This window comes from Tachyglossus aculeatus, chromosome 24 (assembly GCF_015852505.1).
Source record: "Tachyglossus aculeatus isolate mTacAcu1 chromosome 24, mTacAcu1.pri, whole genome shotgun sequence".
Lineage (NCBI taxonomy): Eukaryota > Metazoa > Chordata > Mammalia > Monotremata > Tachyglossidae > Tachyglossus > Tachyglossus aculeatus.
Genome location: NC_052089.1, coordinates 4,164,397 through 4,191,029, shown reverse-complemented (window position 1 = coordinate 4,191,029; position 26,633 = coordinate 4,164,397). Strand labels below are relative to the sequence as shown.

General features: G+C 45.6%; 1 protein-coding gene across 1 annotated transcript; it reads left to right on the top strand.

The window, feature by feature from the left end:
- Window positions 1-4,753: 4,753 nt before the first annotated feature.
- On the top strand, window positions 4,754-25,890 carry LOC119945101 (vomeronasal type-1 receptor 42-like). Its single transcript, XM_038766130.1, has 4 exons — window positions 4,754-4,759; window positions 7,184-7,300; window positions 25,051-25,237; window positions 25,361-25,890. The coding sequence occupies exons 1-4, from the start codon at window positions 4,754-4,756 to the stop codon at window positions 25,888-25,890; spliced, it is 840 nt and encodes a 279-aa protein (XP_038622058.1).
- Window positions 25,891-26,633: the final 743 nt, after the last annotated feature.

Here is a 26,633-nt window from a genome sequence, read left to right as displayed (position 1 = left end):
CTTGGGTGAGTCATTTAAATTCTCATTGCCTCAATCCCCTCATTTGTAAAATGGGGATTATGACTGCTAGCCCCATGTGGAATAGGGACTGTATACAACCCAATTTGCATGTATCTAACCCAGAATTTAGTACAGTGCCTGGCACTTAATAAGTGCTTAACTAATAACACTACACTCTCCCTGGGTTGATTTTTAAGGTGTGGAGGAGGAATCACATGAGCAGGCTGGAGTTGCCTCTACAGTCTCTCCAGGGTCTATTTTAAAATGCTATTTGTCAAGCACTTACTATGTGCCAGCCTCTGAACTAACTCTGGGATAGATACCAGCTAGTTAGGTTGGACACAGTCCAAGACGCACATGGGGCTCACAATCATAATCCTCATTACATAGATGAGGTAGTCGAGACACGGAGGAGTGAGGTGACCTACCTAAGATCACACAGCCAAGTGGCAGAGCTGGGACTGGAACCCATATCCTTCTGACTGCCAGATTCCTGCTCTCTCCACTATGTCATCCTGCTTTCTGGCCAGATAGGAAAACTGGAAACCGCTGGACATGGAGACGAACGTCCCTGGTGGTCTCCACCTGCCTCAGCTGTACCTCTTCCACTAGGGTCCTGATGACTGAGCTCCTTATCTTCCCTCCCAGACCCTGTCCTCTCCCTGGCTTTCCCATCACTGTGGATGGCACTACCATCCTTCCCGTCTCACAAGCCCGCAACCTTGGTGTCATCTTTGACTCCGCTCTCTCATTCACCCCACACATCCAATCCTTCACCTAAACCTGCCGGTCTCACCTCCACAACGTCACAAAGATCAACCCTTTTCTCTCCATCGAAACCATTACCTTGCTCTTTCAATCTTTCATCCTATCCCGACCGGATTACTGCATCAATCTCCTTTCTGATCTCCCATCTTCCTGTCTCTCCCCACTTCAGCCTATATTTTACTCTGCTGCCCAGGTTATCTTTGTACAGAAAAAGCTCTGGGCATGTCACCCCCCCTCCTCAAAAATCTCCAGTGGTTGCCTATCAACCTTCGAATCAAGCAAAAACTCCTCACTCTCGGCTTCAAAGCTCTCCATCAACTCACCCACTCCTACCTCACCTCCCTTCTCTCCTTCTATAGCCCAGCCCGTACACTCCACCCCTCTGCCACTAACCTTCTCACTGGGCCTCGTTCTCTCCTGTCCCGCCGTTGACCCCTGACCCACGTCCTACCTCTGGCCTGGAATGCCCTCCCTCCACACATCCGTCAAACTAGGTCTCTTCCTCCCTTCAAAGTCCTACTGAGAGCTCAACTCCCCCAGGAGGCCCTCCCAGACTGAGCCCCCCTTTTTCCTCTCCTCCTCCTCCTACCCTCCCCACTGCCCCCCTCCATCCCTCTGCACTACCCCCTTCCCCTTCCCCATAGCACTTTTATATATTAGTACTTATTTATTACTCTATTCATTTTTATTAATGATGTGTATATAGCTATTATTCTATTTATTCTGATGGTATTGACTCCTGTCTACAAGTTTTGTTTTGTTGTCTGTCTCCCCCTTCTAGACTGTGAGCCCATTTTTGGGTAGAACCCGTCTTTATATGTTCCTGATTTGAACTTCCCAAATGCTCAGTAAAGTGAGCATTTGCTCTGTAAGCTTGTTAGTGGGCAAGGACTGTGTCTGTTCATTGTTGTAATGTACTCTCCCAAGCGCTTAGTAAAGTGCTCCGCACACAGTAAGCGCTCGATAAATACGATTGAATGAATGAATGAATGAATATGGTCTCCACCTGCATCAGTTGTATCCCTTCCACTACTTGCTAGATGCAACCTCACTGAACTTTGGTCATTCCAGGAAGAGGAAGGGGTGGGAATCCTGCTAGGGGACAGACAACCCAAGTTGCCTACATTTTTGTCAATATGTTTATAACTGTCCCATCTCCCAGAGTATAAGCTCCCTGTGTGCAGGAAATGTGCCTTATGACTGTTTTGTTCTTTCACCAATACACTGTACAGTTCCAGGTAAGCCATATATAAATTGCCATTATGATTACTGCTTCTACTACTACTACCTCTGTTACATCTACCACTCTGTCATTACTATGTCTACTAATACTGTTACCTTTTTCATTCATTCATTCAATCGTATTTGTTGAGCGCTTACTGTGTGCAGAGCACTGTACTAAGCGCTTGGGAAGTACAAGTTGGCAACATATAGAGGCGGTCCCTACCCAACAGCGGTCTCACAGTCTAGAAGGGGGAAACAGACAACAAAACTAAACATATTAACAAAATAAAATAAATAGAATAAATATGTACAAGCAAAATAAATAGAGTAATAAATACATACAAACATATGTACATATATACAGGTGCTGGGGGAGGGGAAGGAAGTAAGGCGGGGGGATGGTGAGGGGAAGGAGGGGAAGATGAAGGAGGGGGCTCAGTCTGGGAAGGCCCACTGGAGGAGGTGAGTTCTCAGTAGGGCTTTGAAGGGAGGAAGAGAGCTAGCTTGACGGATGTGTGGAGGGAGGGCATTCCAGGCCAGGGTAAGGACGTCTCTGGGGAATTATGAGACTATCATCTCTACTCAGATGGGGCAGAATCCAGGGGCCCAGGAGACTCTGATGATGCCGTGAATAAAGGGCAAAATGTTTGTATCAGCTGCCGCTACTGTCGTCTCCAGGCCTGGGGAGGTCTACCTGGGGATGTCGACGGCGGAATAGGCGAGAACGAGGCACAGTGAGGAGATTAGCGACAGAGGAGCAGTGGGTGCGGGCTGGGCTGTAGACGGAGAGAAGGGAGGTGAGGTGGGGGGGACGAGGTGATGGAGGGCCTTGAAGCCGAGGGTGAGGAGTTTTTGCCTACCTCTACTACAACTGCCATTAGTATTACATTTATTATTGCTACTACCTCCATTACATCTACTATCATTACTATTACCTCTATTAATACTACTGCTTTGCTACATTACTCTTATTATTAATAATAGAAATAATAATAATAGCAATAATTGTAATTATAATAGTGTTTCTCAATACTTATTCTAAATTATGAGGTAGATACCAGTTGATTGGGTTGGATACAGTCCTTGTCTCGGATAGGACTCACAGTCTAAGTAGAAGGGAGAACAGATCTTGAATCCCCATTTTCCAGTTAAGGAAACTGAGGCTTAGACAAGTGACTTGAATGGTGTCACACAGTGGATGAGTGGCAGAACCGGGATGCAAACCCGGAATCTCTGAATCTGTGTTGTATTCTCCCAAGTAGATTCAAGCTAGTCATGCTGGCCACAGTCCTTGTTCCACATGGGACTCATAGTCTTAATCCCCATTTTACAGATGAGGGAACTGAGGCACAAAGAAGTGAAGTGATTTTCCCAACGTTACACAGCAGGCAGGTGGCAGAGCCAGGATTAGAACGTGTCTACCAACTTTATTGCATTGTACTCTCCTAAGTGCTTTGTACAGTGCTCTGCACATGGTAAGCACTCAATAAATATGACATTGATTTGTGGAAGATCACCAAACTTGTTTCCAGGGCGACCCCTGACCTATGTTTCAGAGCTACTGCATTCTCCTCCAGAGCACATAAGAGCCACTAGTGACATGTCAATCAATCAATTCATTCAATCGTATTTATTTATTTATTTATTTATTTATTTATTTTTGCATTTATTCAGCACTTACTATGTGCAAAGCACTGTTCTAAGCGCTTGGGGAGTACAAGTTGACAACATATAGAAACGGTCCCTACCCAACAACCACCTCACCATTATCAAGCGCTGAATGAGTGTGGATCATGGCATTAAGTGCTTCGGAGATCAAACGATCAATCAATTAATCAATTGACAAGGAGCTTGCAGTCTAGAAGAATTAGTCAAAGATATTCATTAAGTGTTTACTGTGTGTACAGCACCGCTACCTTGCTGGTTCAATCTCTCATCCTATACCGACTGGATTACTGCATCGGCCTCCTCTCTGATCTCCAATCCTCCTGCCTCTACCCACTTCAGTCTATACTTCACGCTGCTGCCCGGATCATCTCTGTGCAGAAACGCTCCGGGCATGTAACTCCCCTCCTCAAAAATCTATCCCTAGTGGCTGCCTGTCAACCTACGCATCAAGCAAAAACTCCTCACTCTCGGCTTCAAGGTTCTCCATCGCCCCCCTCCTACCTCACCTCCCTTTCCTCCTTCTACGGCCTAGCCTGGAATGCCCTCCCTCCGCACATCCGCCAAGCTAGCTCTCTTCCTCCCTCCAAAGCCCTCCTGATAGCTCACCTCCTCCAGGAGGCCTTCCCATACTGAGCCCGCTTTTTCCTCTCCCTCACCCCATTCCCCCCGCCCTACCTCCTTCCCCTCCCCACAGCACCTGTATATATGTTCGCACAGATTTATTACTCTATTTATTTTACTTGTCCATATTTACTATTCTATTTATTTTGTCAATGATGTGCATCTAGCTTTACTTTTATTTATTCTGATGACTTGACACCTGATCATATGTTTTGTTTTGTTGTCTGTCTCCCCCTTCTAGACTGTGATCCCGTTGTTGGGTAGGGACCATTTCTATATGTTGCAAACTTGTACTTCTCAAGCGCTTAGTACAGTGCTCTGCACACAGTAAGTGCTCAATAAATACGATTGAATGAATCTGAGAGAATCAAGGGCGACAACCCAAGTTTACCGTATGGAAGGAGGCAACGGTAAACTAATTCTGTATTGTCACCAAGAAAACCCTATGGCTACACTACCAGAATGATTGCAGATGGCGGTGGGTCATTTTGGGAGATATGTGTGCATGGCGTTTTTATGGGTTGAAGATGACTCGACAGTATAAGCCAAGACAATCTACCCCAGATCGTAGCACTGTTCTTGGCACACAGAAAGTGCTTAATACGCTCTAGTAGCGGTATTATTAACAAGGGGAAGGAGTGTACTCTCCTGGACAGAGCATAGACCTGGAACTCAGAGGACATGGGTTCTTTTAATTAGGGTATTTGTTAAGTCACTTACAATGTGACGAAATTCATCCTCCTGCGCCTGACAAATGATCCCTCACTGTTCTAAACTCTGGGGTAGATACAAATTAATCAGGTGGAACACAGCCCCATCCCACACGGGGCTCCCACTCTACGTGGGATGGAGAACAAGTATTGAAACTCCATTTTACTGATGAGGCAACCGAGGCACCGTCAAATTAAGTGACTTGCCCAAAGTCATACAGCAAACAAGGGTGGATCCAGGATGAGAACTCAGGTTCCCTGACTCCCAGGTCCGGGATCTTTCCACATTTGGGTGGAAAATCCATCCCTTTGGTGTGGTCTCCTAGTCCCCTCAGTAGTCTCCTACTACAAACCAGCATGCACACTACTTTTCTCTAACGCTAACTCTCTGCTTGTACTTCGATCTCGTCTGTCTCCCTGCCCACATCTCGTCCACATCCCGCCTCTGGCCTGGAACTCCCTCACTCCTCATATCCGACAGACAATGACACTCGCCCCTTAGAAAGCCTTATTGAAGGCACATCCCCTCCAAGAGGCCTTCCTTGAATAACCCCTCCCTTCCTCTTCTTTCACTCCCTTCTGCATCATCCTGATTTGCTCCCTTCATTCATCCACCTCCCTGCCCCACAACATTTATGTACCTATCTGGAATTTATGTATTTATTCATATTAATGTCTGCTCTGTCTCCCACTCTATACTGTAAGCTCGTTGAGGGCAGGGAACATGTCTTTTATATTGTTACCTCATCCTCTCCCAAGCATTGAGTACATTGTATTACATGCAGTAAGCACTAAATGAATATAATTGACTGACAGACTATCTGACTCAGGTTTGGGAGCACTGATGCCCACCTGTCTGAGCATTATGATTCCATCTACCATATCTATTTTTTCTCACATGTGGTTCCCGCATGATCTTCCCTTGCAGTTTAAGACTGAATCAAGTCGGCACTGAGAAATTGAACCTCTGTGACGAAATTCATCCTCCTGCGCCTGACAAATGATCCCTCCTTGTAATTTTGCCTTTTCTCCTTTTTTCTCCTTGCCTACCTGCTGAGCATCACTGGCATTCTGACCATCATCACCCTCACCCTCCTGGTCCCTCACCTTCACATGCCTATGCATTTCTCACTGCGTAATTCATTCCTCCGGGAAATCTTTGTCTGCATTTCTGTCTGCATTGTCTGAATTCAGAAATTTCTGTCTGCATTCTCAACTCGTTTGTGAGCATTTTGACAGGGATCAAAATCATCTCCTATAATTGTTCTACAACCCAATCAATCAATCAATCGCATTTATTGAGCGCTTACTGTGTGCAGAGCACTATACTAAGCGCTTGGGAAGTACAAGTTGGCAACATATAGAGACAGTCCCTACCAACAGTGGGCTCACAGTCTAAAAGGGGGAGACAGAGAACAAAACCAAACATACTAACAAAATAAAATAAATAGAACAGATATGTACAAGCAAAATAAATAAATAAATAAATAGAGTAATAAATATGTACAAACATATATAAATATATGCAGGTGCTGTGGGGAAGGGAAGGAGGTAAGATGGGGGGGATGGAGAGGGGAACGAGGGGGAGAGGAAGGAAGGGGCTCAGTCTGGGAAGGCCTCCTGGAGGAGGTGAGCTCTCAGTACGGCCTTGAAGGGAGGAAGAGAGCTAGCTTGGCGGATGGGCAGAGGGAGGGAATTCCAGGCCCGGGGGATGACGTGGGCCGGGGGTCGATGGCGGGACATGCGAGAACGAGGTACGGTGAGGAGACCGGCGGCAGAGGAGCGGAGGGTGCGGGGTGGGCTGTAGAAGGAGAGAAGGGAGGTGAGGTAGGAGGGGCGAGGTGATGGAGAGCCTTGAAGCCCAGGGTGAGGAGTTTCTGCCTGATGCGCAGATTGATTGGTAGCCACTGGAGATTTTTGAGGAGGGGAGTAACATGCCCAGAGCTTTTCTGGACAAAGACAATCCGGACAGCAGCATGAAGTATGGATTGAAGTGGGGAGAGACAAGAGGACCCAAGTATTCTTCTACATCCTACTGCGGGTGTCAGAGTTCGGGCTTGCATGTCCTATGACCGTTATGTGGTCATCTGAAGACCTTAACACTACACAGCCATCACGACCCCCAGAGTCGGTATTCTGCTCATTCTCTGCTGCTACCTGGAAGGCTTTCTGACTCTCCCTTTGCCCTGCAGCTGGATTTCTGTACCACCAATAACATAAATCATTTCAGGCGTGACACTGTCCCCTTGCTGCAGATCTCTTTCTTGGACACACTATCTCTGAAGGTGCTGACATTTTATTCTGCCATGGTCAGGCCGCTATCACTCTATCATTAGTGCTCCTGTCCTACGTATACATCATTAAGAGCATTTTGATCATCCTCTGGGACAGAAAGCTAGTTGGAAAAATTATGGATGTAAATATAAGCATGGTTACTTATTGAGTGCTTAGTGTACGCAGACCATTGTACTAAGCACTAACTCTAAACCCACCTCTAAAGTGCAAGCTCCATGTTGATCAACTCCGCCGTGCTGTACTCTCCCAAGTCCCGAGTACAGAGTTATGCACACAGGAAGTGCTTCAATAAATACCATTGATTGACTGACTAATTTCTCTTGACTGTAAGGTCCTCGTGGACAGGGACCATAATAATAATAATAATAATAATAATAATAGTGTTGATATTTGTTAAGCACTTATTATGTGCCAAGCACTGTCCTAGGCACTGGGGTAGATGCAAGGTAATCAGATTGTCCCACGTGAGGCTCACAGTCGTCATCCCCATTTTACAGATGAGGTAACTGAGGCACAGAGAAGTTAAATGACTTGTCCAAGGTCACACAGCTGACAAGTGGTGGAGCCTGGATTAAAACCCATTACTGCTGACTCCCAAGCCTCTGCTCTTTCCACTAAGCCACGGTATGGATCATGTCTGCTAACAATTTATATATTGTACGTTCTCAAGCACTTGGTACAGAGCTCTACAAACAGGAAATACTCGATAGATATCACTGATGATTGATTGATGTTACAGCACTTAAGTATTTTGTACCGTGCTCTGCACACAGTAAGCGCTCAATAAATACGATTGAATGAGTGAATGGCTCTGGAGGACAACCATTATCTGTCACCACTATAGAAGACAAAATACTGGACTGGAAGAACTACCAGTCTATCCCAGATGGCCATTCCTAATAGTCCGTGGCTTTTCGGAATCTCCTCAGGAATTAGAGTCATGCAACCAGGGGGAAAAAACCTAACCTAATGATCTAATATTAGTGGTACCTGTTAAGCACTTATTTTGTGCCAAGCACTGTATTGAACTCTGGGGTAGATGCGGATTGTACACAGTCCCTGGCCCAAATGTTCAGAGAAATAAATCTTTTCTGTATAGACATTGGGGAGGATTTTGTTGACTATCATACATATAGGGTAAGCACTCAAAGGTGCCCAGGACTGTGATAAATGCTAGGGAGAGGTAAGATGATAAAGGAAGCAGCATGGCCTAGTGGATAGACCACTGGCCTAGGAGTCAGAAGCATCTGCATTCTAATCCCAGTTCTGCCACTTGTCTGCTGTGTGACAAGTCATTTCACCTCTCTGTGCCTCAGTTCCTTCATCTGTAAAATGAGGAGTAAGTCTATGAGCCCCATGTGGGACAGGGACTGTGTCCAATCCAATTACATTGTATCTACCCTAATTACATTGTATCTACCCCACCTCTTAGCACAGTGGCAGGCACATAGTAAACACTTAACAAATATCACAATTATTATTATATCAGAAGTCATCCCTGTTGTGCTGGGGCACCCACTCGAAGAGGTAGGGCAGGTAGGTTTCATCCCCATTTTACAGATCAGAAAATAGAGGGGCAGAGTGGATGTAACTTGTCCAAGATTACCCAGTCTGTCAGTGGCAAAACTGGGATTAGATTAATTGGGTCTCATGTCCATATCTGTGGCTTCAGTCTAACCTGCTGGGAGTTCCAGATTCCATTTCTCTCTTTCCTGAAGTCCTGTTATCCCTCTGCCAAGAGGACAGGGACCCCTGTAGGGATTGGGGACAAGAGGGAACGGGGTGATCGGAGTGACCCAAATCAGAGATGCTTGAGTCACCTCTCTCTGCTGTTGCTGCTGTGTAAATTCTGGGTACCCCTGGACCCACTCTGAATGGGTGACTTATCAGAAGGACAACCTCTAGGTCTCTGCAAGGGCAAGGTCCTCATGGTACATGGGGAAACCTTGGGATTTATCACCCAGAAGCCCTCAGAACAAGGGTGCTGAAATCCCCTGGTGTCAGCCCAGAATGCAACTCTGCATAGACTCAGGGGCCACTGCAGTGGAAACACAGCCACCAGGGGAAAGCAGAGGTGATGGCAGCCCTCAAAATCCCCCAGCCCAAATGCCCAAACCGAGGGGATCTGGGGTGAGGCGAGTGAGAGGAGTGAAGGGAAGGGAGTGAAGCAGGCTCTGGCAGGTTCTGACTTGGCAAATAATATCAATCAATCGATCAGCCGAATTGCTTGAGTGTCTACTAGGAAGCAGTGTGCTCAATAAAAAAATATTTGTTAAGTGCTTATTATATGCCAAGCACTGTACTAAGCGCTGGGGTCCCACATGGGGTTCACTCTCTAAATGAGAGGGAGAACAGACATTGAGCACCCAGAGAGTTGAGGGCCTCTTTTTCCATCTACCTTGCCCCCGCTTCATCTTTCCCAACCTTTTTCTCATTAAAATCATATGTCTTCCAAGAGGCTTCCACCAATTATGCCCTCTTCACCACTACTCCCTTTCCATTTTGTTTTGCCTATGCACTTAGAAATATATATGCATATATGTATATATGTTTGTACAGATTTATTACTCTATTTATTTATTTTACTTGTACATTTCTATTCTATTTATTTTATTTTGTTAATATGCTTGGTTCTGTTCTCTGTCTCCTCCTTATAGACTGTGAGCCCACTGTTGGGTAGGTACCGTCTCTATATGTTGCCAACTTGTACTTCCCAAGCGCTTAGTACAGTGCTCTGCACACAGTAAGCGCTCAATAAATACGATTGATTGATTGATTGATTGATTTTCTTCTTTTTTAATAGAATTTGTTAAATACTATGTGCCAGGCACTGTACTAAGGTTTGGCGTAGATACAACCTAATCACATTGGACCCAGTCCCTGTCCTGCATGAGCTAGTTTTTGTGATGTCTACATTTATTATTATTATTATTATCATTATTACTATTAGTACTACTAAAAATAATAATGGCATTGTTTAAGTGCTTATTATGTGTCAGGCACTGTACTAAGCTCTGCGATTGATACAAGCAAATCGGGTTGGACAGAGGCCTTGTCCCACATGGGGGTCACCATCTCAATCCCCATTTTACAGATGAGGTACCCGAGGCCCAGAGAAATGAAGTGATTTGCCCAGGGTCACAGAGCACACAAGTGGCAGCGCTGGTATTCGAACCAAGGCCATTCTGACTCTCAGGCACATGATCTACCCACTAGTCCTCTCGACTTCTCTACTTGCCACTTCTGAGTGCATTATTATTATTATTATCATTATTATTAATAATAATAACAATAATAATAAGCTCACCTCGGACAGGGAACATGTCTGTTTATCGTTATGTAGAGCACAGGACTGGGAATCAGAAGAACCTGGGTTCTAATCCCTGCTCTGCCATTTGTCTTATGTGTAACCTTGGTCAAGTCACTTCACTTCTCTGTGCCTCAGTGACTTCATCTGTAAAATTGAGATAAAGACGGTGAGCTGCATGAGGGACAGGGACTTAGAACAGTGTTTGACACTTAGTAAGCACCTAACAAGTACTATTATTAGTAGTAATATTAATAATGATATTTATTAAGCACTTACTATGGGCAAAACACTATTCTAACGTCTGGGAAGTTTACAAGGTAATCGGGTTGTCTCACGTGGGGCTCACAGTCTTAATCCCCATTTTACAGATGAGGGAACTGAGGCACAGAGAAGTTAAGTGACTTGCCCAAAGTCACACAGCTGACAAGTGGCAGAGCCAGGATTTGAACCGATGACCTCTCAGTCCAAAGCACGTGCTCTTTCCACTGAGCCATGCTGCTTCCGGAGTAGTAGTAGTAGGAGTAGTAGTAGTAGTAGTAGTAGTAGTAGTAAGCACTCAATGAATACACTCAAATGAATGAATGAATACAGGTGAAGGAAAAGGTAGGAGAGATCATATTATTTCAGCTTTTCACAAGCCTCAAATTAAATGAAGCTAAATCCCAAAGTGTCCAGCAAAGGTAAGCAGATGAGAAAGGAGGCTGAAAACGTATTAACCAATCTTCTTCTTCAAATGCTGTCGAATTATTTCTGATCCATAGCAAGTCCATGGACATTCCCTCTCTAGAACATTCCATCTTCTACCATAAAGTCGTCCTGGCATGTGTATCCATATTTTTGGTAAAGATATAGAAGTGGTTTCTCATTGCCTTCTTCTGCACAGTAAAAAACATGAGTCTCTGCTGTTGTCTTTGACCAACATTTTCATCACTTGATCATTCACCTTTGACCCTTTCCCATGCCTCTGCTCCCCAGCACAGGTGAATTGACTTTGTTGACTCTTCAGCTTAGACTCTTTCATTATGGGAACCATACATGGCATAGCTCTAAACTTAATCAGCATACCCAAGTTCTCCTGCCGCGATTCATAGGATAGATCAGTCAATCAGTCAATCACATTTATTGAGCACTTACTGTGTGCAGAGCTTTGTACTAAGCACTGGGAGAGTGCAATATAGCAGAGTTGGTAGACAAATTCCCTGCCCACAATGAGTTTACAGTCGAAAGAGGAGCACAGACATCAATAGAATTAAATAATCTAATAATAATAATATATTATTATTATATATCAATTAATAGTATTTATCGATCACTTACCTTGTGCGGAACACTGTCCGAAGTGCTTGGGAGAGCACAAGACAACAATTAATAGACACAGTCCCTGCTCACAATGAGTTTACAGTCCAAAGGGCATCATGTCAGATGACTCTATCATATTGGGCAGGTCTGGACCTCCTCTCTGCAGGACCTCAGGGTCCCCAGGAGCAGCGTGGCTTAGTGGAAAGAACAAGGGCTTGGGATTCAGAAATCGTGGGTTCTAATCCCGGTTCTGCCACTTGTCAGCTGTGTAACTTTGGGCAAGTCACTTAACTTCTCTATGCCTCAGTTACCTGATCTGTAAAATGGGGATTAAGACTGTGAACACTACTTGGGACAACCTGATAAACGTATATCTCCCCCAGCACTTAGAACAGTGCTTGGCATATAGTAAGAAAGTAACAAATACCATCATCATCATCATCATAATCATTCTTATTAAAGATTGGATGGACTTCCAAGAAATGCCACTTCCAGGCAAAACTCTCGGTATATGTCCTCCGGGAATCTTCCAAGGAACAGCTCGTGCTTTGTTTCAGAGGAGAGGCCAGGGTCGATAGGAAAGTATTTCAGCCTTTGTGGAGGAGAAGAGAGAGCAGAAGATTATACCTCTACACGGGAGCATCTCAGTGGAGCCAGGAACAGCTGGGAGACTGATGGAAATGTGATTACTTGGGGCCAGCAGAGATCGGCACCCTCAATAAATCAATCAACGATATTTATTGAGCGCTTACTGTGTGACCCGAACACTGTACTAAGCGCTTGGGGGGCAGGGGGTACATTACAACAGTGTCCCCTGCCCATAGTGATCTTATAGTCTGGGGGGGTTATAGATTATTATTATTATTATTATTATTATTATTATTATTATCATTACATATTGTAAAGGATTGTAGAGTTCGAAACCTTCATCCCCAGGCTTCCCCAGTGAGTTTAAATAAGAGTGAAGCACTTAGTATAGTGGTCTGCAGACAGTAAGCATTCAATAAATGCCATCGATTGACTGATTGTACTCTCCTAAGTGCTTAGTACAATGCACAAGGTAAGTATTCAATGAATATATTGATTTAGTGTACAGAAAGTTACAAATGGGTATTTTGTTGTCAGTCACCGCTGTCTTCTCTCCCTCTCTTTTCTCCTTGTTTTTCCCTCTATCCTATCACCTTCTATCTCTCGCTCTCTGCTCTCTTTCCCCCTCTTTTCCTCTTCCTTATTCATCTCTTTCTCTTTCCCTCTGTAGTGGCAATGCTCTAGCTCTGAAACACTCTTCTATGTTCTGCTTCCTAGTATACATCCCTAGAATGCTGTCTCATCCCTCTGGGTGAGAGGGCCATTTTCCCAGGATATCTATCTGATTGGGAACAGACACCGCTTTGCAACCTTGTAGTGTAGCCTTGCTGTGGGTTGCTTAAACGAAGCCCCCTCAATCAATCAATCAATTAATCAATCGTATTTATTGAGCGCTTACTGTGTGCAGAACACTGTACTAAGCGCTTGGGAAGTACAAGTTGGCAACATATAGAGACGGTCCCTACCCAACAGTGAGCTCACAGTCTAGAAGGGGGAGACAGAGAACAAAACAAAACATATTAACAAAATAAAATGAATAGAATAGGTATGTACAAGTAAAATAAATAAATTAATAGAGTAATAAATATGTACAATCATATATACACATATACAGGTGCTGCGGGGAAGGGAAGGAGGCAAGACAGGGGGATGGAAAGGGGGAGGAGGGGGAGACGAAGGAGGGGGCTCAGTCTGGGAAGGTCTCCTGGGGGAGGTGAGCTCTCAGTAGGGCCTTGAAGGGAGAAAGAGAGCTAGCTTGGCGGATGGGCAGAGGGAGGGCATTCCAGGCCAGGGAGATGACGTGGGCCGGGGGTCGACGGCGGGACAGGCTAGAACGAGGCACGGTGAGGAGATTAGCGGCAGAGGAGTGGAGGGTGCGGGGTGAGCTGTAGAAGGAGAGAAGGGAGGTGAGGTAGGAGGGGGCGAGGTAATGGAGAGTCTTGAAGCCTAGGGTGAGGAGTTTCTGCCTGATGCGCAGATTGATTGGTAGCCACTGAAGATTTTTGAGGAGGGGAGTAACATGCCCAGAGCGTTTCTGGACAAAGATAATCCGGGCAGCGGCGTGAAGTATGGATTGAAGTGGGGAGTGACACGAGGATGGGAGATCGGAGAGGAGGCTGATACAGTAGTCCAGACGGGATAGGATGAGAGCTTGAACGAGCAGGGTAGGTGTTCGGATGGAGAGGAAAGGGCGGATCTTGGCAATGTTGCGGAGCTGAGACCGGCAGGTTCTGATGACGGCTTGGATGTGACGGGTGAATGAGAGAGCGGAATCGAGGATGACACCAAGGTTGCGGGCTTGTGAGACGGGAACGATGGTAGTGCCGTCAACAGTGATGGGAAAGTCAGGGAGAGGGCAGGGTTTGGGACGGAAGACAAGGAGTTCAGCCTTGGACATGTTGAGTTTTAGGTGGCTGCAGACATCCAGATGGAGATATCCTGAAGACAGGAGGAGATGCGAGCCTGGAGGGAGGGGGAGAGAGCAGGGGCAGAGATGTAGATTTGGGTGTCATCAGCGTAGAGATGATAGTTGAAGCCTTGGGAGCGACTGAGGTCACCAAGGGAGTGAGTGTAGCAGTACCAGTTAGCCCTGCCTATGTTCCCAGAATGTAGCTATAAACAGCTAATAGTGAGCTCATAGTCTGCGGTGGCTATATAAACCCCACCCATAGCATCAGGGGCTGTGTGTGTTCGGGGCGCTGCAGCCACCCAGGACCAGTCTGTGAGTATACGTCCCCACGGTAAACCTCTATAACTCAGCAAACTGGCATGGTATGCCTCCTTCTTCGGAATTCCTGGGCTATCACGTTATGCAGGGACTGCACCGGGCAGGATTTGCTGGAGGACGCTCCGTCTTCTTGCCCTGTCTTGCTCATCTCTTTCCTCTTTTCTTTCTCTTTCTATTTTTCCATTTGACGGCCTTTGCCTTTGTAAGTGACCATCTATGAACCTCAGTATCTCGGCCCCTAAGTGCTTATTTATTATTGAGTGCACAATTTATTATTATTATAATTTATTATTTATTGAGTACACATAGTAAACACTCCAAAAATACGATTGATCCATGAATTGACTACTTCCTGTTGGTCCTTTCTCAAATTCTGTTTCTCTGACCGATTCTCTACCACATTTCCTTCTCCTTTCCTGGTTTCTGTGTTTTCAAATGTTTCCATGTCTATTTCTCTATCTTATACTGTTTCTGTCCCTGACCTTTCTCTTTCTTTCTTCCGCAAAGTTAGTTGTACTCTCCCAGGTGCTTGCTACAGTGTTCTGTAAAGTGGAGATGGTGCTTACTATGTGTCAGGCACTGTACTAAGCACTGCGGTAGAAACGAGATAATTGGGTTTAACACAGTCCCTATCTCACATAGGGCTCACAGTCTAAATCCTCATTTTACAGAGGCACAGAGAAGTGAAGTGACTTATCAAAGATTATGCAGCAGACAAACAGAGCTAAAATTAGAACCCACATCTTCTGACTCCTATGCTCATGCTCTATCCATTGGACCATGCTGTTATATTCCCACTCAATTGAGTAGTCTTTGTCTTATTTGCTTGTTTTATAACTATGTGTCACAACTCTCAAAAATCCTCATTGTACTGTTTAGCAATATCAATATGATGGGACAAAATACTTGACTGGGATGGCAGGAATGCACGATAACAGTAATGAAAAATAAGAAGTATTTCAGAAGAGTTAGAGTGATAAGAAAATTATATCTATTCTTGTCAGAGAAAGAGAAGGCAATGGATAATGCAAATCCATTCGTTGGTTTTTTTGAAAAATGGTATTTATTAAGCTGAGGCATACATTAAGTTATGCCTCAAGCACTGTTCTAAGCGCTAGATACCAGATAACCAGGTCCCATATGAGGCTCACAGTCTTAATCCCCATTTTACAGATGAAGTAACTAAGGCACAGAGAAGTTTAGTGACTTGCCCAAGTAAAACAGCAGAAAAGTGTCTGAGCCAGGATTAGAAGCCAGGTCCTCTGAATCCTATGCCCATGTTCTTTCCATGAGGTCACATTGCTTCTCACTAGGTTATACTGCTTCTCTGCACAGAATGAGACTTTCATTCATTCATTCAATCGTATTTATTGAGAGCTTACTGTGTGCAGAGCACTGTACTAAGCGCTTGGGAAGTACAAGTTGTCAACATATAGAGACGGTCCCTACCCAACAACGGGCTCACAGTCTGGAGGGGGGTGACAGACAACAAAACAAAACATGTGGACTGTGTCAAGTTATTGGAATAAATAGAAGTAAAGCTAGATGCACATCATGAACAAAATAAATAGAATAGTAAATATGTACAAGTAAAATAATTAGAGTAATAAATCTGTACAAACATATATACAGGTGCTGTGAGGAGAGGAAGGAGGTAAGGCAGGGGGATGGGGAGGGGGCGAGGAAAGAGGGGGCTTACTCTGGGAAGTCCTCCTGGAAGAGGTGAGCTCTCAGTAGGGCTTTGAAGGGAGGAAGAAAGCTAATTCGGCGGATGTGCGGAGGGAGGGCATTCCAGGCCAGGGGGAGGACATGGGCCGGGGGTCGATGAAGGGACAGGAGAGAACGAGGCACAGTGAGGAGGTTAGCGGCAGAGGAGCAGAGGGTGCGGGTTGGGCTGTAGAAGGAAAGAAGGGAGGTGAGGTAGGAGGGGGCGAGGTGATGGAGAGCCTTGAAGCTGAGAGTGAGGAGTTTTTGCCTGATGTCTAGGTTGAGTGATAGTCACTGGAGGTTGATGAGGGCAGTAACATGCCCAGAGGGTTTCTGCACAAAGATGATCCGGGCAGCAGCATGAAGTATAGACTGAAGTGGGGAGAGGCAGGAGGATGGGAGATCAGAGAGGAGGCTGATGCAGTAAACCAGTCGGGATAGGATGAGACTTCTATTTATTCCCTGAGGCTCACTTCCTCCCAGGATGCTTTGGGAATTCATTGCTAGGAAGATTAACCCTGGTCCTGTCCTTATTCCCTAAATAATAATAATGGCATTTGTTAAGCGCTTACTATGTGCGAAGCACTGTTCTAAGCGCTGGGGGAGGTTACAAAGTGATCAGGTTGTCCCACGTGGGGCGTACAGTCTAAATCCCCATTTTACAGATGAAGTAACTGAAACTGAGGCTCAGAGTAGTTACGTGATTTACCCAAGTTCACACAGCAGATATGTGGCAGAGCCGGGATTAGAACTCATGACCTCTGACTCCCAAACCCGGGCTCTTTCCACAGAGCCACACTCCTTCTCTAAATGATTCTTAGATCTTCCGGGAGCCAATTCTCACTTATATGCCATTGATGAAATATTTAACCTGAATTGTTTTCACGCATGAAGAGATGAAAAAGATTCAATGTTTGATGTAACTTTACTATTTATAGTGAATTTTGTACCATTCCTAGAGAAGACCCTGAGTAATTAAATATAACATCTCTGAAGCAGTGTGGTCTGGTGGATAGATCATGGGCCTGGGAGTCAGCGGACCAGGGTACTAATCCCTACCCTGCCACTTCCCTGTTTGTGACCTTGGGCACATGGAAGTGTGAACTGTGTGAACTTTTGTGTGACCTTGCTGTGTGGCCTTGGAGAAGCAGCATGGCCTAGTGGGTAGAGCACAGGGATGGGTGTCAGAAGGACCTGGGTTCTGATCATGGCTCCACCACTAGTCTCCGATATAAATTTGGGCAACTCACTTCACTGCTCTGTGCCTCAGTTACCTCATCTGTAAAATGGGAATCAACATTTTGAGCCCCATGAGGGACATGGACTGCATCCAACCTGACTGGATGCATCTAACCCAGAGCTTAGTAGAGTGCCTGGCACCAATAAGCACTAAACAAATACCATAAAAAGTCATTTAATTTCTCTGTGCCTCAGACACTTGAACTATAAAATGGCGACTCAATATCTGTTCCCCCTCCTACTTACACCGTTAACCCCATGTGGGATCTTAAGATCTTGTATTTTCCTCAGCACCTAGTACTGTGCTTAACAAATACCACAAAAAATAAAAAAAACGAAACCACAAAAAACCCATTCCCCTTGTTCTGACTAATTGTGTAACCTTCTTGCCTGTGAAACCTTTGTGATATCTTGGGGATCTCAGCGAGGGGTTCAGAGGTGGGAGAGCTGAGAGTGATATATTTAGTTGGGGACCTTGGAAAGAAGAAAGAATGAGAGTTTGGGAGCATTGGGCAAAGAACAATGGGGACAAAAGATAACCCGTTTTCAATTCCATTTCCCTCCTTCTCTCCCCAACTTCCCGCTCTCTCTTTTTTCTTTTTAATGATACTTGTTAAATGCTTACTGTGTGCCTGAGATTCTACTAAGCCCTGATGTGAAGATAATCGGGTTGAAACAGTCCATGTCCCACATGGGGCTCATAGTTTTAATCACCATTTCACAGATGAGGTATCTGGGGCACAGAGAAGTGAAGTGACTTACTCAAGGTCTCACAGCAGATAAGTGGAGGCGGAATTAGAAGCCAGGTCCTCTGCCCCTCTGGCACGGGCTTTTTCTAGGACTTTCTATTCGATGTAGAAGCTATGGGTAACCATTGGAGGTTCGTGGGGAGACTATGCCAAAACACAATCCATCATCAGTTATCAGTGGTATTTATCGAGTGCTTTTTGTGTGCAGAGCACTGTATGAAACATTAGGGAGACTACAATACAACAGAGATAGTGGACAGGCTACCTGCCCACAAGGAGCGTAAAGTCTAGAGGGGAACAAGGCATTAATGCAAATAATTTATATTGTGTAATTTATATATATATATATATTCTGTGGGGCTGAGGGTGGGGAGGATATCAGAAGTCTAAAGGTCACAGATCCACGTGCATAGATGACACAGAACGGAATGGGAGCTGGGGAAAAGAGGGTTTAGTCGGGGAAGGCCTCTTGTAAATGTGACCTTAATAAGGCTTTGATGGTGGGGAGAATTGTGGTCTGGCATATGTGGAAAGGGAAGGAGTTCCAGACCAGAGGGAGAAGGGGTGCCTGGTTTGAGAGTCTAAGATGAGCATCAGGACTCAAGAAGGGGACCCTATGTCCACTTGAAGGCCAACAAAATCATCCTTCTGACCATGTTTGCTCCGGATGTTTCACAGTCTCTTTCTTGGTACCCTCAGGCAGACCACAGACCACATGGCTAACCTCACCACGCTGATGGAATTCCTCCTCACGGGGTTCTCAGAGGTCTGGGAGCTGCAGCTGGTCCATGCCTTGCAGTTCCTCCTGATCATCTAGCGGCCTTGACAGGGAATATCCTCATCATCACCACCACCACCCTAGACTGGCACCTCCACACCCCCATGTACTTCTTCTTCAGGAACCTGTCCTTCATTGACCTCTGCTTCATCTCCATCACTGTCCCGAAGTCATTGACACCTCCCTCACTGTTGCTTTTTTATCATTATTAAGAGCAATTGTGGACAAACAGATGCTCTAGGACCGTTGCGACTTATCTGAAAATTTGCTTTTTCGTTCCCACTGGTGTCTGGTCCAGGATGGCCGGATCAATAACCATTATCATTAATGGAGAGCGGTGATGCCTCTAGTATCTAGTTTTAGGGGTGGAGGGCCGCCAACCGCTCTCCTCGCTCATGTCATGGGAATCGTCCCCTCCCTCCGGGGCTGTGTGTACTTACTGGCTGATTGATTTCCCTCCCATCCCCCTTCAGTTGGATCCTTGGGGGAAGATGGGGTTTGCTTGTTTTTAATGGTATTTTTTAAGCGTTTACTATGTGCCAAGCACTGTTCTGAACACTGGGGTAAATACAAGGTTGTCAGGTTGGACACAATCCCTGTCCCACATGGAGCTCAGAGTCTAGGGAGGAGGGAATAGTGTCTGAGAAGCAGAGTGGCATAGTGGATAGAGCCCGGGCCTGGAGGTGAGAAGGTCATGGGTTTAATCCCGGCTCTGTCACTTGTCTGCTGTGTGACCTTGGGCAAGTCACTTTCCTTCTCTGGGCCTCAGTTACCTCATCTGTAAAATGGGGATTGAGACTGTGAGCCCCACGTGGGGCAGGGTCTGTGTCCAGCCCGATTGGCTTGTATCTACCCCAGTGCTTTGAACAATGACTGGCACGTAGTATAAGCGCTTAAATACCATAATTATTAGCCCCCGTTTTACAGCTGAGGAAAATGAGGCACAGAGAAGTGACTTGCCCACGGTCTTCCAGCAGACCAGCGTCGGAGCCTCTGACTCCCAGTCCCGGGCTCTTTCCACTAGGCCACACTGCTTGTCAGACTGCATCGGCCATCTTTATGGCAGAAATCCCAAGTAGCCAGCGGTTCCCCAGACCCCATCCTTCGGATTCCCTGGTCCTGTTAGATCTTGAAACCACCTCCCTAACTGACCAATGTGCAATCTATTATAGAGGCTATGTGACACAAGTCCTGTTCATGATTCTTTTCATGGGTTAAGTGATGTGCGTCCTCCCAACGATGTTGCTTGACCGCTATACTGCTATGTGCCGCCCCCTGATCTATGAAGTCATCATGAACCGAGGGGACTGTGGGAAGATGGCAGCCACCTTTTGGCTCAGCGGGAGACTGTTTTGGGTGATATACTCTGCCGGGAACGTTCACATTAAGCTTCTGCTAGTCCAACACGATCCAGCAGTTCTTCTGTGACATCCCCTCCCTGCTTAAGATTTCTTTCTCCAAAATACACCTTATCATCGATGTCAGCGAGGCCATTGGTACTGGCTTTGGGTTATTCTCCTTTGTTGCTATCATCACCTCTTACTTCCGCATCTTCTCCGTCCTGCTGATGCTCCCATCCACTGAGGGCCGGGCCAAAACCTTCTCCAACTGCCTGCCTCACCTCGCCGTGACTAATGTTTTTGTCTTCACTGCCGGGTTTGCATATATAAAGGCTCCTTCAGACTCCCCCTCGACGCTGGATCTTCTGGTGTCCGCGTTCTACACTGTGGTGCCCCCCACCCTGAACCCCCTCATCTACAGCCTGAGGAGCCGGAACATGAAGGCCGTCCTGAGGAGGATTTTCTCTGGCATCTTCATTTCTGGGTGAACTGAATCTCTCTCTTTCAGTTACCTTATCAGCAATTTATTTATATTACTGTCTGCCTCCCCCTCTAGATCGTTAGCTCATGGTGGGCAGGGAATTTGTCTGTTGTACTATTCTACTGTATTCTCCCAACAGCTTAGTACAGGGCTCTGCACCCAGCAAGCACTCAATAAATACAATTCAATAAATAAAGAATGAAGGAGTGAATATGTAAAATGGGGATTAAATCCTACTTACTCCCAACTAGACTATAAATCCCATGTGGAACAGGGTTTGTGTCCAACTAGGTAACCCTGTATCTATCCCAGTGCTTAGAACAGTACTTGACACATAGTAACTGCATAACAATATAATGATAGTAATAATAATAATGATATTGCTACTTTCCATAGGACTTAATACAGTGAATGGGACCCAATTGGGGATCAATAAATAATGTTACTCTATTATTTCCACCATTCCTCCTCCAATCGCAACAATTTGAGGCAGTGTAAAGAGTGAAATACAACCTTATTGTATTGTACACTCCAAAAACTTTAGTGCAATGCTTTCCACATAGTAAATGTTCGATAAATGCCATTGATTAACTGATTAATGACTGTCTACCTCTCTAGATTGTAAGATCCGTCCTTGTGGGCAGGAAACATATCTATTGACTCTGTTGTAGAGAAGCAGTGTGGCCTAGTTAATAGAGCATGGGCCTGGAAGTCAGTAGGACCTGGGTTCTAACCCTGGCTCGGACAACTGTCTGCTGTGCAACCCTGGGCAAGTCACTTCAGTTCTCTATGGCTCAGTTACCTAATCTGTAAAATGGGGATTAAGACCCTGATCCCCATGTGGGACAGGGACTGTGTCCAACCTGATTACCTTGTATCTATTCCAGTGCTTAGAATAGTGTTTGGTAAATAGTAAGTGCTTATAAGTACCATTATTATTATTATTATTATTATTATTATTATTATTATTATTATTATTATTATTATCATTGCACTCCCCCAAGTGTTTAGTATGGTGCTCTGCACACAGTAGGCACACAATAAATATAACTGATCGATAATCAAGTGGAAACAAACTAGGGGCCTAGGAGTCACAAGGATCTGGGTTCTAATCCCAGGTCTGCAACTTGTCTGCTGTGTGACTTTGAACAAGTCACTTCACTTTTCTGTGCCTCAGATCTCTCATATGCAAAATGGAGAGTTAGACTGGGAATCCCAAATGGGACCTGATTATCTTGGATCTAGCTCAACACTTGGCACTTAGTAAATGCTTAACAAACAAAATGTGCATGTTGGGTTGTAATAGATGAGCAGGGAAATGTAGGAGGGGTAGAGCTTTTGGAGTGCCTTAAAGCCAATTACAAGTGGATTTTAATAATCATAATAATAATGATGGCATTTTTTAAGCGCTTAATGTGTGCTAAGTACTGTTCTCAGGGCTGGGATAGATACAAAGTTATCAGGTTGTCCCACGTAGGGCTCACCGTCTTAATCCCCATTTTACAGATGAGGTAACTGAGGCACAGAGAAGTGAAGTGACCTGCCCAGAGTCACACAGCTGACAAGCGGCAGAGCCGGGATTAAAACTCACTCCTCTGACTCCCAAGATGGTGCTCTTTCCACTAAGCCACGCTGCTATGGATAGGCAACCACTTGAGGAGTGGGGAAATTTGGACTCTTCTGTTAATGTAGAAAAACGATGCAGGAAGTGAACTGAAGTATGAACTTGAAGAAGAGACAAGTGGCAGAGAGGTCAGTAAAGGAGACTGATGCATTAGTAGCAGTGGGATAGGAAAAATGCTTGGGGTCTGTGTGGTAACAGTTTATTCGGAGAGGAAAGGGCAAATTCTACAGATATTGTGAAGGTAGAGCTGACAGGATTTAATGACAGATTGAATATGTGGGTTGAATGAAGTAGATGTGTTGAGAATAACACCAAGGTTGTAGGTACATGCGACAGGGACGATGGTGATCTTGCCTACGGTGATGAGAAAGTCTGGGATAGAGTTTTGGGGGGAAGATGAGGCACACTGTTTGGGACGTGATGAGATGCAGTGTGGCTTAATGGAAAGACCATGGTACTGGGAGTTAGAGGACCTGGGTTCTAATACTGGCTCTGCCACTCGTTTCTTATGTTGATCCTGACCAAGTCATTTCACTTCTCTGTGCTTTGCATTCTTCATCTGCAAGATACTGATACTAATGATGGTGTTTTTTAAGCACTTACTATGTGCCAGGCACTGTTCTAAGCGCTGGGGTAGATACAAGGTCATCAGGTTGTCCCAAGTGAGGCTCACAGTCTTTATCCCCATTTTACAGATGAGGTAACTAAGGCACAGAGAACTTGTGAGTTGTAGAAAGTCACACAGCTGACACGTGGAGGAGCTGGAATTAGAACCCATGACTTCCAAGTCTTCTGATTGTTTCCACTAAGCTGTGATCTAAGGGCAAAGGGTAACGCAGAAGAGAGAGCGAGTATGGGAACAGAACTCTAATGAAATCACATATCCTCCAGAAAGCCTACCTTGACTAATTTCTCATTCCCCCAGCCCATTTACTTTATTCATTCAGTCATATTTGATGAGGGCGTACTGTGTGCTGAGCACTGTACTAAGTCCTTGGAAAGTACAATTCAGAAACAGAGACAATCCCTACCCAACAACGGGCTCACTTTACTTATTGTTTCTCCCATGTCCTTAGTCCCCACCCCACAGTCACTGAGGTAGTCTTCCCCATCTCCACCACTTTGTGACAATAGTAATTGTGGTATTTGTTAAACGCTTACTACGTGTCAAAGCACTGGGGTAGATGCAAGGTAATCAGGTGGGACACAGTCCCTGTCCCACATGGGACTCAAAGTCTTAATGCTCAGTTTCCACCTGAAGCCCAGAGAAGGGAATCGACTTGCCCAAGTTCACACAACAGACATGTGACAGAGACGGGATTATTACTCACATCTGCTGACTTCCAGGTCCATGCTCTTTCTGCTTGGCCATGCTTCTTCTTCTATGTGCATATCTTTGTCTTTGGGTTGCTTCCCCTAACTGCTATTTACCTTAGCGTCTATCTCCCCTGTGAGAAGCAGCATGGCTTAGTGGAAAGAGCACAGTTCTGGGAGTCAGAGGACATGGGTTCCAATCCTGGATCCACCGCTTGTCTGCTGGGTGACCTTGGGCAAGCCTTTTAACTTCTCTCAGCCTCAGTTACCTTATCTGTAAAATGGGGATTAAGACTGTGAGCCCCACGTGGGGCAACCTGATTTCCTTGTATATATGTCCTTGGCACAATCCTATTTCATAGACTGTGATCCACATATGGAACAAGGACTGTGTCCAACCTGATTATGTTTTATATATTTCAGCACTTAAAACAGTGCTTGGCATGTGGTAAATGCTTAACAAATACCATGATTCTTATTATAATCATTATTATCATTATTATCATCATTATTACGAGGATGAAGTTGGATGCCTACAGTTTGTAGACTGTAAACTCGTTGTGGGTAGAGGCCACATCTATCAACTCTGCCTGGTTTAGTGAAAAGAGCCCGGGCTTGGGAGTCAGAGGATTCTAATCCCTCCTCTGCCATTTGTCTGCTGTGTGACCTTGGCCATGCCTTTTAACTTCTCTATGCCTCAGTTACCTCATCTGTAAAATGGGGATTAGGATTGTGAGCCCCATGTAGGGCAACCTGATTACCTTGTATGTATCCCAGCGTTTAGAACAGTCCTTAGCACATAGTAAGCATTTAACAAATACAATAGTAATTATTATCACTCTCCCAAATGCTTAGTATAGTTCTCTGCACACAGTAAGCACTCAGTAAATATGATCGATTGAGGGATAGTTGGAATTGCTTTGGCCCTCTGCCCTGGGTTCTGTTGGGGTCTGAGTTCTGTCAGATTTTTCCTAGCGACCATTGCACAGTGTCTCTTACTTTCCTTTGCATATTCTTTTCCTCTTTAGACTCTACCTACCAACCCCAAGAAGTGAGAATGGTGATTTTCCCCAATGATGTGGTCCAGGGCGTCTGCTTTCTCTTTCAGATTGGAGTAGAGGTCATGGGAAACTCCCTCCTCATCACTCTACACGTTTCCACGATCCTCCTGGAACCCAGGCCGAAGCCCACGGATCTGGTCATCGTCCACCTGGCTTTGGTCCACCGCAATGCTCCTTACCAGAGTTGTCACTGTGTCAGCATCAGCTCAGCGTCTGCGGCTCCTGCAGATGGACGTTGGATGTAAGACATTCGCCTATGTGTATCGGGTGACCAGAGGCCTCTCCATCTGCACCACCGACCTCCTGAGTATGGCCGAGTCCGTGATCATCGGCCCCAGCTCCTCTCTCTGGGCCCAGCTCAATGCCCGGTTCGAAAGCACATCCTCCCAATCCTTATCCTCCTGTGGCTCCTCAACTCGATCGTGGATATCAACCTCTTGTTCAATACCGTTGCATCTCTCAACGTGACCAGCTGCAAGCCCACATTCAGTGATGACTACTGTTCTGTCAGGCCCGTCAGCAGCCTCGTAGGGCTGTTTCTCTTCTTCATGGCACTCCGTGATGTCCTGTCCTTGGGAATCATGGGAAGCTCTATTGGCTACATGGTCGTCCTCCTTTTCCGAAACAGTCGGAAGGTCTGGCATCTCCACGGCCAGCACCCACCTCCTCGGAAATACACAGAGACGACAGCAACCCAGACCGTACTGCTGCTGGGCAGCTGCTTTGTGCCCTTCTACTGCAAGGACTTCATATTGTCACTGATTCTCGGGAGTTTCCTCGGGAACAACATCATCCTTCTGAATGCGAATATGTTTGTTGTCAGCAGTTATGCCACCTTCAGCTCCGTCTTGCTGTTAAGCAGTAACTCCAGGTTTGCCAAGTTCTGAGAGGCCCGTTTGAGGAAGACAAGGCTCCATCTCCGTGAGGAACCTATGTCCTTCCCAGAATCGTCTCTTATACCAGGGATCCTTCCTGCGGTAGCAGCATGGTCTAGTGGAGAGAGCACACACCTGGAATTCAGAAGGAAGTCAGAAGGACCTGGGCTTTAATCCCAGCTCTACCACTTGCCTTGCACACACCTGGAAGTCAGAAGAACCTGGGTTCTAATCCCAGCTCTACCACTTGCCGTCTGTGTGGCTTTGGGCAGGTCAATTAACTTCTCTGTGCCTCAGTTTCCTTGTATGTGAAATAGGGAGTAAAAGTATGAAGCCCCATGTGGGACATGGACTGTGTCCAACTTGATTAATTTGTATCTACCCTACCGCTTTGTGCAGTACCTGGCACATAGTAAGCACTTGATAAATACCATTAAAAAGAAACAGCGCCCAACATAATCCGAGACTCAAATTCATGACTCTCAGATTACAAGATGAACGCACTGTTTCCTGTGATAAGGGAGCTATGGGCAATGCTACAATGCAGAATTAAGAAGGAGTAAGTGAGCTCAAAGGATCTAATAGAGGGGGTTAGAGTCAGAGGACTTGGGTTCTAATCCCTGCTTTGCCACTTGTCTTCTGTGTGACCTTAGGAAAGTCACTTCCATAATTCGGGCTCAGTTTTGTCTATTTTAAAATTCAATACTTAGACTGTGAGCCCCTTGTGGGGCAGGGATTGTGTCCGACCTGATTAA

Coding starts and splice junctions, on each gene's coding strand:
- LOC119945101 (XM_038766130.1), top strand. Junction 7,301..25,050: donor TGACATTTTATTCTGCCATG/GTCAGGCCGCTA, acceptor TTTCTCTTTCAG/ATTGGAGTAGAGGTCATGGG. Junction 25,238..25,360: donor TGCGGCTCCTGCAGATGGAC/GTTGGATGTAAG, acceptor CTCTGGGCCCAG/CTCAATGCCCGGTTCGAAAG.